Below are 13670 nucleotides of genomic sequence, written 5' to 3' on the forward strand. Positions count from 1 at the left end.
TTGGTTGAGAGAATAAGTTGAATGGTAGAGAGAATTTATTCCTGGACATTCTTGTGAATATTCTCTAAAAGGATGAGAAGGCATGACTGGAATCTGAAGTAAAGAACAGCTTTGAAATTCTCCTGAATCCTGGGTGTGTGAGTGACTTGTTTAAGAATGGGTTCTTCCACCCTCTTCCACTGTAGAGTGAGTTGGGGGAGCACCCTGTGGGGCTACAATTCTCTAATCCAGCTGAATGAGGGGATTCTCAGAAGGGACTCTGTTGACCCACATGAAGTAAATTTCCCCTGACACTTGACTCTAGTAACCCGTACTTTACCCTTGTACCACTTATTACTCTTACAATTCCAGATTTAATGTCTGTCTTCTCTTCCAGATATTAAAACACCCTGGGGGCAGGAGGGCATAGATCTCAACTGTCTAGATCAATGCTATACATTCAGTTCCTAAAACATGCTGAACATACAGTAGGTACTCAATAAAAGAATGGCTTGTGATGATGCTGATGAAGGGACAGGCATCCAATGCAGTTGAGATCCCTCCCAGAGGAGCCAGAACATTCCAGAGGTTCAGAGCCACCTCTGGCCTCTGCCTGCATCAACCTCAGGATTTGAACAGGGCACCTGATTTCCCCAGGCTATGAGTGCTCCACCCAGGCCAATCACTGCTGTCAGCTGCTCAGACTGACAACCCAGCCCAGTGTCTCAGCCGTCAGGACTCTTCAAACCAGCTCAAGCCACAGGCTTGTTCACTACCCACATATGTGTTCACCTTACTCACTGCTAGCTGCTACTACCTCCACTAAAACAGAGACAAGAACATACTTCCCTAGAATCCTTTTCTTCTAGATAGTCTCCAATTGCTTCCCCCTTCTCCACTGCCACCTCTTCCTCTAGGCTTGTTGAACCTTTGGGCCTGGATAAAAACTGTTGTTTATGTGCAATCTCTTCCCTTAATGCAGTACCTCCACTTCCTTTCTCTTTCCTGAGGAATTCCTGGGAAGGGGGTGGGCTGGAAGAGCTGCTCAGTGTCCAGCATACCAGGGATTCCAGGACACCTTGAGGAGAGATCTCACACACTGAGTTAAGTATTCCAGGCCACTTGTTCTCCATCCTCCCCTAAACCTCCACACTTCTTGGCAGCTTGTTTCTTCTGGCTGAGCCATCCTACCCTTCCTCAGTGCTGTCATCTACAGACATCCTGGCTGCATTTCCTCTTCCCTCAAGGGATCTGGTCATGTGTTCATGGTCCTCCTCTCCACCCCATGTCCTGTGTCATCCAGGTTGGCACCAAAGCTGCTGTGGACATCTGTCTGACACTCTGGGCTTAGAGTTCTTGACCTTCTCATCAACAGAGCTTTTTATTTCTTCACTCTGGCTGCTCACTGATTCTCTCACCAACCTCACTGCAAGCATTTGCAGAAACCATGTCTAAGTCATTTTAAGTTCTGAGACCCAGGAGAGTGTTTGGCTTACAGTAAAGCTCTCAAAAAGTGTCTGAGTAAATGGATAGGTAAAGGAACATGTAAAAAGGTAAGTGCCTAGTCCATATTTGGGATACTGAAGTAATATACTAGCTTAATAATTCAGAGAGACTGCAGCAATCAAGTCACAATGCTCTTATCTCTTGTTTGCTGTAATTATTGGTGCATGTTCCTTAGGTAGAGGAAGCTGGTATTATCAATAACTTTAGAGATTATAACTCAATTAAATGAAGGTTACCCCACTTGATTCATGACTGATAATGTTAGATCTCTGTGTGGGTCTTTTACAAGACATCTACTGATTATGGGAGGCAGAGATAGGGACTGATTTGAAATGTGACGAGAAGTAATCATTGACAGTTTCATGATGGCCAGGTCTCTGGGTTCCTTTCTGTGACCTGAGATCTAAAATTGGTAATCAAGTCAAATATAAACAAACAAACAAATACAAGACAAGGGACCATTTTCTTTCATTAAAGCTTAATCAGACAAAGACTACCAGGGACAAGCCTGCAGTCCAACAGAATCAGATTTATCGACCTGATGTCATGAGGGAGGTACTACAGAGAAGCCATGAAGTGCTTCTCAGTAAAAGGAGGAGATCTGTAAGGTCAAGTCTCCTGCTGAGGGATCCAAGGAAGGTCCAAAGGAAGTGGTGATCAGTGCTGTATTGGCTGCAGTTGCCGAGGCAGAATTATGAGAAGTGGGGACTAACTAGGGATTGAGTTCCACCATGAGCAAGGATGGCTCAACATTTGGGAATCCCTAGTAAAAGATGGTGTGGTAAGGCAGGTCCAGGAGCATCATTAGTAAGAAAGCAGTGGTCATTCAAAGTGGGCGTTGTTATGGCATTTCATAGTTGCAGTCAGACCTTGGGAGAAAGACTGTTCTCTGTGAACTGTGATTTTTCATGTGGCTTTATATGAATCTGCCCCTCCCAGCCTGGTTAATGGCAGTGCTTATTTTCAGTCTTTCAGCCTCAGACAAGTTTTAGCTCTTCCAGTTAACTAGATTTAGCCAAAGTTTAATTATTCCGTTTTAAATCACACTGAAGCCAAATGTCCACATTGCCCTCTACAGCTATGACCATCAACCAGACACAGGAGCAAAATCCTGTAAAGTTTAAGGTGGCACATTCAGGACAACCATACAGTGGTTCAGTAAAAAAAAAATGGAGCTAAATGAAATTCAGACTAAAATCAGAGGTGACTTATTCCTAGCAAAAGTAGGGTGAACATATACTTGCTGTGACACAACCACCTTCATGTGACTGCTACTGGGTAACTTTTCCCCATTAAGGTCCTAAAGCATTCACTGAAAGGAAGTACTTATTAGCTCCTTTTCTCTCAGTTCTTAGAAAGGAAGGAAGGAAGGAAGAAAAAGAAAGAAGGAAAGAAAGAAGAAATAAGAAAGAAAGAAAGAAAGAAAGAAAGAAAGAAAGAAAGAAAGAAAGAAAGAAAGGAAGGAAGGAAGGAAGGAAGGAAGGAAGGAAGGAAGGAAGGAAGGAAGGAAGGAAGGAAGGAAGGAAGAACCATTGAGAGTTTGGACATATTAAGACCCAGCTACTATAGTTGATGAGAAACAACTCATATTCCAGTGGTTCTCAAACTCTAATGTACTTCAGAAACACCTGCAGTTCTTGCTGAAGACCACCCAGATTGCTGTACTCCAACACTAGAGATTCTGATTCAGTAAATCTGAAGTGGCACCCAAAATTCGCATTGTTAGCAAGTTCCCAGCTGATGATGCTGATGCAAGGACCACATTTTGAGAACCACTTCTCTAACTCAACTCTTCCTCAGTGCCTCCACCTTCCATACTTTTGCATTTTCTGTTCCTCCTGCCTGAAATGCCTTCCCTGCTCTGCATATAACTGGTTGCTTGTCTTAATTTAAGTTCTAGCTTATTGGCTTGGCTGTTGTATTACATAGTTAGCTATGGCCATGTAACAAATTACACCAGGCAGAACCTCCAGAATGGTAGCATGAGGTGTTCAGGGAAACCATTGCCCAAGAGAGACACCCATTAAGCTGATGAAAAATAATAAAGACAACTGTTCAAAATCTTTAGAGATTGATCAAGGGTTTAAAACAGGTTGAGAAACATCAGTTCAACAAAATCTATGGAAACTTAGTTGGAACAGTGAAAATCCATGGTACGGAAGCTAGAGACTGAATCAGTCTCCCCATAACTCTGCTTTATTGAAGAACTGTTTCAATGAGCTCAGTAATCAAGTGGCAGTTCTCAGCATCAATAAAGAGTAAAACCTCCCTTTCCACCATAGCTGTGTCACAGCAGAGATGCTATCATGGGCTGGACAGATGAATAACAGCTCCCATCTTGCCCAGCTTTCTAGGGCTAAAGATGGGTGTGTTTGGCAACCAGTGAATTTCAGATCTCATCCTCTTTAGATCTGTGCCACAGAAGATCCATAGTGGGGATATATTTGGGAGGGGCTGCAGCCTGGCATGGGACCACTTTCCAGGACCACACCTACCTTGGCTCACCGCCAACACGCACACACAGCTCCTGCTCTATAAGGAGGATCTGGTGGGGTAGTCAGTCAAGAGTGAATTCCCCACTGTAAGTCATGGAGGCTCCAGCTCCAGCATCAGAGCCTCCATGGCTTTGAGCAGTGGTTCTCAACCTTTCACAGGGGTCGAATAAGACCATCGGAAAACACATACATAATTACATATTGTTTTTATGATTAATCACTATGCTTTAGTTATGGTTGGGGGTCACCACAACATGAGGAACTGTATTAAAGGGTTGCGGCATTAGGAAGGTTGAGAACCACTGGCTTAGAGGTTCTGTCCAGGAGGAGGAGGGAAGCGAAAAATCTCAAAGACTGGCAACACCAGCCCAGGTGTCTGAGGGAAAATATTGATTTAACTCAAATTCGTAGGGCTGTGTAGGCAGAAGCCTGGAGCCAAACACCTGCATTTTACGATTCAGACGCTGCTGATTTTTTACTCAGTGCCTCCTGTGTGCCCATACAGGGCTAAGGACTCTTGCATGTATGGATCGCCTGAGGCTCAACCAGGTGAAATGACTGTCCCTCACCCATTTTTTTTTTGTCTGTTATCACTGCTATATTTGCAGAGCCTAAAATAGTGCCCGATACAAAGCAGGCCCTCAATAAATATGTCATAAATGAACTGCCTTATCCGATGCTGAAGTGATAGCTTTAACTCCAGGTGACCCTGTATCATTTTTTATTGTAACACTGCGTCACTGAAACATTTCTATTTCTGATTTCTTGAGTCTAGACCTCTTTTGCACAATTAGGTCTAGGGTTGGATAGATAAAGTACAGTACCACTGGTACGTTCTCCACCCAGCACACTGCTCCAAGGCCGCAGACCAACCCTAATAAGGCACTAACCAGGGTTGGCTCTTGGTCACGTGACTTTCAGCACAGACAGAACACAGGCGTCTCCTGTCTCCCCGGTGCGGAGAGCGGCGCTGGTTTCTTGAGGAGCGCGCGCAGACTCGGAGGCCTCGCTTCCCCCATGGCTCCGCCCAGCTCACTTCTGGCGGGCGGGGCGAAAGCCCGGCTGGGAAAGGAGGCGGGCGGCTGCTGCGCGCATGCTCAGGAAGAGAACTGAGGGGCCCGGGCGCTGTGGCGGGCCTGGCTTGAGAAATTGAAGCAAGATGCAGGTGAGTAAGCTGAGGGACGCGAGGCTTGGAGGCTGCGGCCGCCCGTTTGCCCCGCTGGGTCCGCGCCGGCGGTGGACTGTTCCCTCCGTCCCAGAGGGAAGCGACAAGCCCTACAGGCACGGAGGAGAGCTCGCTAATTGAGGCCCGGCGCAGTGCGGAAGGGCGGGCGTGGTCCCGCCGGCTGGGCGTCTCCACATCGGTGTAGCCCAGCCCCAAATCTTCTACGTTTGTGGCTACCTCTTCTTGAGATCGTATTCCAACTGACAGAGTTACCTCTTACTTATTAACTCTCTTAGTGAGCACCTGAGCATCTGTGTTATGGACCCCTTTGCACGGATCGGGAAGCTGAGGCTTGGAGAGATGGAGGGTCCCATAACAAAATAGTGGTGGGACCCCCGTCGCTGACGTCACTTAGAGCTGGGGGAGGGGTTAGTTACGCGTTGGTGTTCAGGTTTAGGCGGGCTCTCCCAGCTTCCAGAGCTCAGCCCGATGGTTTCCCCTCAGTTACTTTCCGTCTTAAAACAGGAGCCCCTAGTAACAGTACTGCCCTTTTATTGTTTCTGGAATTTGACTAAAACCCAAAGAAAAGTGAAAGAAAATGAATGAAGACGCAATGGAAATGGATGCTTTTATGAACAAAGACTTGCAACAACTGAGTTGTACAGGACGGTCCTCCAAAGATCATTCTGCTGCCTTCTAGAACTCGCTGTGGTCAGGAATTCTGATTTCTGATTTCTGGCTCAGTGGAGAATGGGAAATGGAGTTAGTGTGGGTTTGGTTGGGGCTGGAGAGGATGTTCCTCTGCAAAAACAGTGTCTCTGCCACAAACCAGACCCTCTTAAATGGTGATGAGGAAGTTCCAGGGCTGTTTTCCACAGCACTCCTTGATTACAAATTTCAAACCAGGTTGGTTAGCGGTGTCCCTGCCAAGCTATGCAAAACTAGTGTTTGAGCAGCGGGGTTCTGCAGCTAAGAGCCCACTTTGACATGTATCCTGACGTTGATCCTGGTAAATTTGACTTGTGCCAGCATGACAACGGCTTCCTAAGTGTTGTGCCCCTACTAGGCTTTTTAGGATTAACTAAGTAGTTACAGGTCAAGGGCTTAGAAAAGTATCCTGCACATAGAATTCATTAACTGTTAGCCATTTTGAGCTATTCCATGGGGTCTCAGCTCTGTCTCTCTCAGGCTTGGCCATTAGAGAATTTGTCAGCCAAGCCTCAGGCTCTCCTCCTGATCCTACTGCAGCCACAGGACTTACAGATACTGAGTATCGCTGCTCTTGGGCCCTTTGAACATTCTTGTCTCTCTGCCTGGAAAATAATTTCCTAAGTTCTCACTCCTCATGTTTGATTTGTTCTCACCCTCCAGAGATGTCACTTCTTCTGGGGGATCATCCCTGCCCATCCTGTGGAATTCAGTCCCCCTGTAACTCTCTAAGTCAGCAGCCTGTTGGTCATTGCACTTGCCACAGTTTGTTATGTATTTGATTGTTTAATGCCTGTCTCTTCCTCTTGACTGTAAAATGGATGGGTCCGGCATCCACCACTCTTCCCTACTACTGCGATAATTTACATATAGTGCATAGTTAATAAATATCTGTTGAATATTGGACAAAAGCCAGGTCAGAGCTTTGGTCCCAGCATTGAAGCAGATCTGTACATCATATCCTGATTTTTACCCCAAGACTAACTCCTCAATGGTGGCGGGGTGGGAGATGTGGGGACTGAGGGGAAGACAGGAAGAATGGGACAGGGGCTGTGGGTCTTTTGACACTTTCTCAGAAACAGGTCACAGAATAATTTGAATTTTTCTTGCTACCACCTTTCCCGTTTGACCCCTTGCCCAGCATAACACTTTCCATAGTGGAGTTTGTACTCATGGTCTGTATCCTTGGTTCCCCTGCTTTAGGACCCCAATGCAGACACTGAATGGAATGACATCTTACGCAAAAAGGGCATCTTGCCCTCAAAGAAAAGTTTGAATGAACTGGAAAAGGAGGCAGAAGAGGAAGAACAGCGAGTCCTTCAGCAGTCAGTTGGTTAGCTTGCTTTTATTTTCTGTTCTGTGTCTTTCTGGATAGGAAACAACTTTCTAAGCCTTGAACCGCTTTGGTGGAAGTATGCTCTGAGCAAGAATCAGGGAGCCAGGGATTGAAGCGCTGTAATGAACACTGGGGCCACAAGCAAGTCACAGAAGGTGTCTGCCTTCAACTTCCTGGACTGTATAATTAGGGGACTTCAGTGGCCACAGTTTCTTGTCTGTATCAGATAAGCACATGATAACCCTGAAGACTTGACTTTTTGGTCTGTGATTCACTTTGGATAATGTCATGGAAATTTGCCCAAAGTTTATAGTGTTTATATTCTTCTCTTTATTTTTTCTTTAAAATTCATTGATTTTAGAGGGAGAAAGAGAGTGAGGGAGAGAGAGAGAAACATTGATTTATTATTCCACTCCTTTGTGCATTCACTGGTTGATTCCCGTATGTGCCCTGACTGGGGAGGATGCTCTAATCAACTGAGCTTCCTCCTGAGCTTATACTGTATTCTCTTTGTGCTTGTATTGAAAATATTTAAATACCTTAATTTGAGGAAGCTTAATATGGGGTCTGAGAAAGGCATTTTCTCAAAGGTAGCTGTACCACTTGAATTAGATTCCCTAGGATGTTTGTAAAAAATCCAGTTCCTACTGAATCTGATTCTCTGGGGGTGAGACCTAAGAATTTGCATTTTAATCAAGTGCCTCAAAGGATTTCTGACTCACACCAGAATTTGAGAACTACTGATCACAGAGGCCAGTATTTTTGTCCCCTATTTACATGTTAGAGCTAATTTAGAGAAGGATTTTTTACAAAGCCTTTATCTAGTGAGTGTTTATTGAATGATTGCTGAGTGCCAGGTGTTCTAGGCAGTGGGGCTTTAGTCACGCACAGGCCAGACAAAAGTCCCTGTCCTGATGGAACTTACATTGTAGTGAGAGACAGACAATAAACAATATCTAAGTGAAATATAGGAAAATAAGGCAGGGAAAGGGCCTTGAAAGGCTCAGAGGAGAGGTGAGTATAATTCTAGATAGGGTCAGAGAGGTATCACTAGGAATGACGTGTGGGTAGACCTGAGAGAAGTGAACTGAGCTACTTTAGCAAGTGAAAAGCATGTTGGAAAATCTGCAAGAAGGCCAATATGATAAAGAGAGAGGAGTAGTAAGTTCAGAGGTAACTAGGGGCCAGACCATTTAGGACCTTGCAGCTTCTAATTAAGGACCCTAATTTTATATAATGAGTTGGAAGTCATTGGAAGTTTCAACAGAGGAGTGACACATGTCCTCCATGTTGACAGCACCATACTGTTGCTGCATTCCTGAGCATGGACATTGGGGGGCAAGGCAGGAAATAGGGAGACTAATCTGGAAGCTACTGCAGTAATTCAGGCAAGAGGTACCATTGGCTTGGACCAGAGTGGTGGTGGTGGTGGAAGTGGTGAGAAGTGATCAGATTGGGACATATTTTGAAGGTAGCACCAACAGGATTTGCTGATGGATTGACCCTATAAGGGGTATGAGAGAAATAAGTCTGGGATGACTGCAAGGCTTTGGGCTTGAGCCACTGGAAGGATGGAGTTACCCCAGCTGAGATGGGCTTGGACTTGGAGATTGCAGGTTTGGAGGTGGGATCAGGAAGTCTGTTTGGGACATAGTAACTTTGAGGTTTTTATTAGACAAATAGAGACAGTAAGTGGCCCTTGGGTATGTTTTTCTGCAAATCAGAGAATATGGGCTGGTGGCATAAATTTGGGAATTGCCAGCACATTGGTAGTATTTAAAGCCATGAGATGCAATCACCAAGGGAGTGGGTGTAGATAAAGAGGGAAAGGAGCCAAACCAGCAAAGGGTCCAAAGGAGGGCAGCCTTACAGTGGGAGGAGAAGGGGACAGTCTTTCACAGAGGAGGCAGTGATGAGTGGGATTTCATGCTGCTCATCAGTCAAGAAATGAAGGTCATTGCTGAGGTTGATAAGAGCAGTTCTTTGTAGTGATGGGGTAGATGTCAGGAACAAGAGCCTGATTTGATGGAAAGAAGCAAAAGTGTTTTGGCAATAAAAACGAAGTACAGATGTTATAGTCTTCTCTTGTGCTTGCTGTGAAAGGACACCCACTGGTCTCCTCTCATCTCCTGAGTGATAAAACTGTGATACACTGTCCAGTAGTATGTGCTTGATGATCAGACCAGGTGAGTTCAGGCAAATGCAGTGTTTGTTTTATAAACTTGGGAAACTTCTCATTCGTATCTTTACTATGGCATGTAGGTAAGAGAGTCAAGCCTGCAGATGTCAGTATACTAGTTCTATCTTTTTAAAACACCCTCAACTTCTTTTTATTAGGATAATACCTTAAATACTTTGTATTCTGGCTTTGATGGGCTGGGAATCTTTGCATGCACATCTTTATGAAAAAAGTGAAGGAAAAAAACAAAATGCATGTTTCTTCATCCTTTAAATTTTTGGTTTTCGCTAACTTAACTACATTCAGTGAAAACTTATGAAGATATGACTTTGGAAGAATTGGAAGACAATGAGGACGAATTTAATGAGGAAGATGAACGAGCTATTGAAATGTACAGGTTAGTACCACCCAGAAGGACTGTTTGGTTTTTTATGTGGCACTAAAATGTGTGTCCTTTGAATAAAGAACTTTTTGACTGAGATAACATTTGGAAAGGACCATAATTAAATAATAATGTTTCAGATTTCAGTGGACTGATCTTAGACTTTTGCCATGCAGCAAATAAATAAGCCTGGACCTTGATGAAGGTTGCTGTCTGAATAATGTGTGTGTGTGTGTGTGTGTGTGTGTGTGTGTGTGAGTGTGTGAGAGAGAGAGATGACTCTCCCCTCCTGTTGTGCAGGCAGCAGAGACTAGCTGAGTGGAAAGCAACTAAACTGAAGAGTAAATTTGGAGAAGTTTTGGAGATCTCAGGAAAGGATTATGTTCAGGAAGTTACCAAAGCTGGAGAGGGCTTGTGGGTGATCTTGCACCTTTACAAACAAGGGTGAGTGATTTATGCTCTGTCTTCAAATGCTCATTTGGATTTATATCTTGAATATCTTGGGTTTAATTCACATTGTAGGGGGTTTTATCTGTTTTTGGTGCTGATTTGCCCAAATCTTAATACCTAATTTTTGTCTTAAGACTTTCAAATTAATATTTGTGACTAACACATATGTCTTTGACAATGAAGTCTTGGCTTTTATTGATAATAAATTTCTAAGTTATTATCCCACTAGAGAAACTGGCTTTTCAAAATTCCATGTTATGAATCACTCTTGTAGGTGGCAAGTGTGACCTTTGTGATGATTGTCCATGGCAGGTGGTACAGTGGTTCTCCAGGGCTTCTCACCTCCAGGCTTTTCCTCAGCTGCAGAGTCTACAGCTTGTGTAGGAGTTTCTTTAGAGTAGGAAATGTTTTCTGACCTGTTTGACACATTCAAATCTTGAATGTTTTGTCATGTATAAGGGCCTAACAATTATCTTTTACATTGAAGCTGTTTTTCTGACTTATTGTTGGGTCCAATTAAATTGAATTTTGGATTTTGAGTTCTACATTTTCCCTAAACATATTAGAAGGTTTTTTAAAAATGTTAATTCTTTTTGGTTGGAGTAGCAGAACAACTTGCAAGGTTTTACATAGATGGCTGACCTTTGTTTTGCACAAATGCAGAATCACAATTGCTTCTATTTCTGCTTTATAGGATTTTCCCACTCACCATTGTTTCCTGTTTCTATTTTATAGGATTCCCCTCTGTGCCCTGATAAATCAGCACTTGAGTGGACTTGCCAGGAAGTTTCCTGACGTCAAGTTTATCAAAGCCATTTCAACAACCTGCATACCCAATTATCCTGATAGGAATCTGCCCACCATATTTGTTTACCTTGAAGGTGATATCAAGGCTCAGTTTATTGGACCACTAGTGTTTGGTGGCATGAACCTGACAAGAGATGGTAAGGGCCTCTTTGAGATGGTCCAGGGCACATGACACATGGCCAGTGCATGGTAGAGATGGGAAGAAGCATATTTAATCTCTCATCTTAGACCAGTCAATGGGGGCAGATACAACCAGGCTCTAAGAATTCTCAGTGCAAAGAGGCCCCAATGGACTTTGAAATATATGTATTTAATATTAATGTCTAATATGTGTTCTTTGTCCCTATATTTGAATATTTTTAAGTTGTAGCTCAAGATCACATCATTTTTGTTTAGTTCACATGAACATATTAGGACAGATGCATATATATATGTAGAACTGTTTTCTCAGTTGATCGTCTTAGTAGCTTTTAAATTAAATTAAAATGTTATTTAATTCTGCCTCTTAACTCCTGACGGATGTCTTTTTATTCCTTTTTACCTGTTACACATAGAGGTGTCAAAAATATATATACACACACAGAGACTGTGTGTGAGACTGAAGTCTGAGGGCTTCCTGCTAAGTCAAAGTCTTATTTCTTTACTTAAATAATGCCTAACTATACTTTAATAGTTTTAAAAGCATGTTAAAAATCTGATTATATACTACTTTCTATAAATCTGTGTAAGACATTCAACTGGGGAAAGTATAAACATATACACATACATATATATACACATGTATGTTACATTAGTTATTCATTATTCCAGTGTTCAAAGGCATACAGCATTTTAAACTAAATACATGTTTGCAGCATATTTTGGTCTTTTGACTGTTCCATGAGGGGAGAAAGAAAAATGAACAATAGTAGTTACAGTCTTTATTTCCAGAACGAGTCTATTTGAGGATTAGTGAACTTACTAAAACAATGATTACTGCAAATGAGTGAACAATAACATTAAATGCACATACTTACATGTATGGATGTTGTATAGATTTAAATGTATTTTTGAGTTAAGAATCAGAAATTTTAAGTTTGGTTTTTTGGATTTTTTTTTTTTTTTAAAGAAATTGGTTGAATTTTCATAACATTTAACTGAAGTACCCAGAGCTGAAAATACTAATGTTATTCATCTCAATGAGCACTTTAAATTACTATAACTTCAATAAATTTGGTTTTCAGACTTTAATGGAAGTACCTGATTAACAGAGCATCACTTTAACCCGGACTATTTGTTGTAGAATCTTTCATCCAGTTCCTTAATTCTACATCGACCCTCTCTGCAGTGGAAAAGTACATTACTTGATTTTGCTTCACAAGATCTCACACTGATGTGGAGTTTCACTGGTTATAAGAGAGTGAAATATAGGAATTGAGCCTTTAGTAACTGATTCTTCATTTTCTGGTACTTAAAAAAAAATTATTAGTTGGAACAAATGTATCAGTTCAAGGATGTCATCATACATTTATCCTTTGACCCTAATAGATTGAGATATTGGACATGAGGTTTAAGAATTTCCTTTTGTTAACTAAAATTAGATTTAATGATTAGACAGTCAATGGGACTGTGAAAAATATGTATTTCCTTTAAATGTTTCATGCTGATTTCTTTCCTGGGAAATTGTGCAGTCTGAGAAACTGAAGTCATTAGAAGACGGGTTTAGTCTCTTAATTACCATCTAGGTCCCAATGTATGTAATATCTCATTTGATCTCATCTTCTGGGTGTGTTTCAAAGTATTTTTGTTTTCCTTCTTCAAGGTCTGATTTTTTTCCTTCTAGCTACCTTATAATTGTGATACTAAAATTAAGTTGTCATCAAATGTTGCTGATTGTCATTTCTACATAGCAAAAAAAACAACTTAATAGACTTGAGGGTTAGGGCCCAGTGCAGGCTGCCTTAGGTAATTTGGTTTTACTTTATCGCTTAGAGTTGGAGTGGAAATTGTCTGAGTCTGGAGCAATCAAGACAGACCTGGAGGAAAATCCTAAGAAACCAGTTGAAGATGCCTTGCTGTCCTCAGTGCGGTGCTCTGTCCCCATGAGGAGGAACAGTGACTCTGAGGATGACTGAGGCCATGCCAGGGTAGCGTGTGAACTTTCTTGATGTCACAAATCATCTGGATTCTTTTGAAAAGGAAAAAGTAGGGATGAATCCTTTGGTTCTTAGTCTTTTATAATTATGTTTCAAATCTCATAGATCTCAGAAATATCGTTGCTGGGAATCCTATTGAATTTCTTAGAACTCTTTCAATTAATAACATTTTCTTAAAATAAAAACCAACTGTTGGTATGGCAAATGTCTCTGACTCACTTATATAATTATTTACTATTCATTCACATACAGCTACATAAAAAGGAATATGGGGTTTTTAAAAATAATACCAGTAATTTATACAGTGGAAAAATTGCAGACTTCTCAGTTACATTATTGTTTATTATATAAAAGTAGCAGGATTAATAACTTGAGTGATTTATAGGAAAAAAATCTTAGTATTTATCCTATTTGAGGAAATAGGTGGTAATTTTTATAAAAACAAACACTTCTTAAAGCAATAACTGAAAGATCTCAATTTACTGCTAAGGCTGTCTTGCCTCCAACGCCCCGGCTTAGTGGGAAACT

At 42.0% G+C, this 13670-nt stretch overlaps 1 protein-coding gene across 1 annotated transcript; it reads left to right on the plus strand.

Annotated features, from left to right (window-relative positions):
- Positions 1–5014: 5014 nt before the first annotated feature.
- PDCL3 (phosducin like 3) lies at positions 5015–13339 on the plus strand. Its single transcript, XM_090281810.1, has 6 exons — positions 5015–5145; positions 7057–7186; positions 9675–9765; positions 10051–10194; positions 10936–11144; positions 12979–13339. The coding sequence occupies exons 1-6, from the start codon at positions 5140–5142 to the stop codon at positions 13119–13121; spliced, it is 723 nt and encodes a 240-aa protein (XP_090137936.1). The 5' UTR covers positions 5015–5139; the 3' UTR covers positions 13122–13339.
- Positions 13340–13670: the final 331 nt, after the last annotated feature.

The sequence above is a fragment of the Furipterus horrens genome, unplaced genomic scaffold (assembly GCF_987537825.1).
Source record: "Furipterus horrens unplaced genomic scaffold, mFurHor1.1.pri manual_scaffold_6, whole genome shotgun sequence".
Lineage (NCBI taxonomy): Eukaryota > Metazoa > Chordata > Mammalia > Chiroptera > Furipteridae > Furipterus > Furipterus horrens.

What these genes read in the sequence shown, in the direction of transcription:
- PDCL3 (XM_090281810.1), top strand. An exon ending in TTGCACCTTTACAAACAAGG is followed by an intron (nt 10,195 to 10,935) that starts GTGAGTGATTTA and finishes TCTATTTTATAG; the next exon opens with GATTCCCCTCTGTGCCCTGA. An exon ending in CATGAACCTGACAAGAGATG is followed by an intron (nt 11,145 to 12,978) that starts GTAAGGGCCTCT and finishes TTTATCGCTTAG; the next exon opens with AGTTGGAGTGGAAATTGTCT.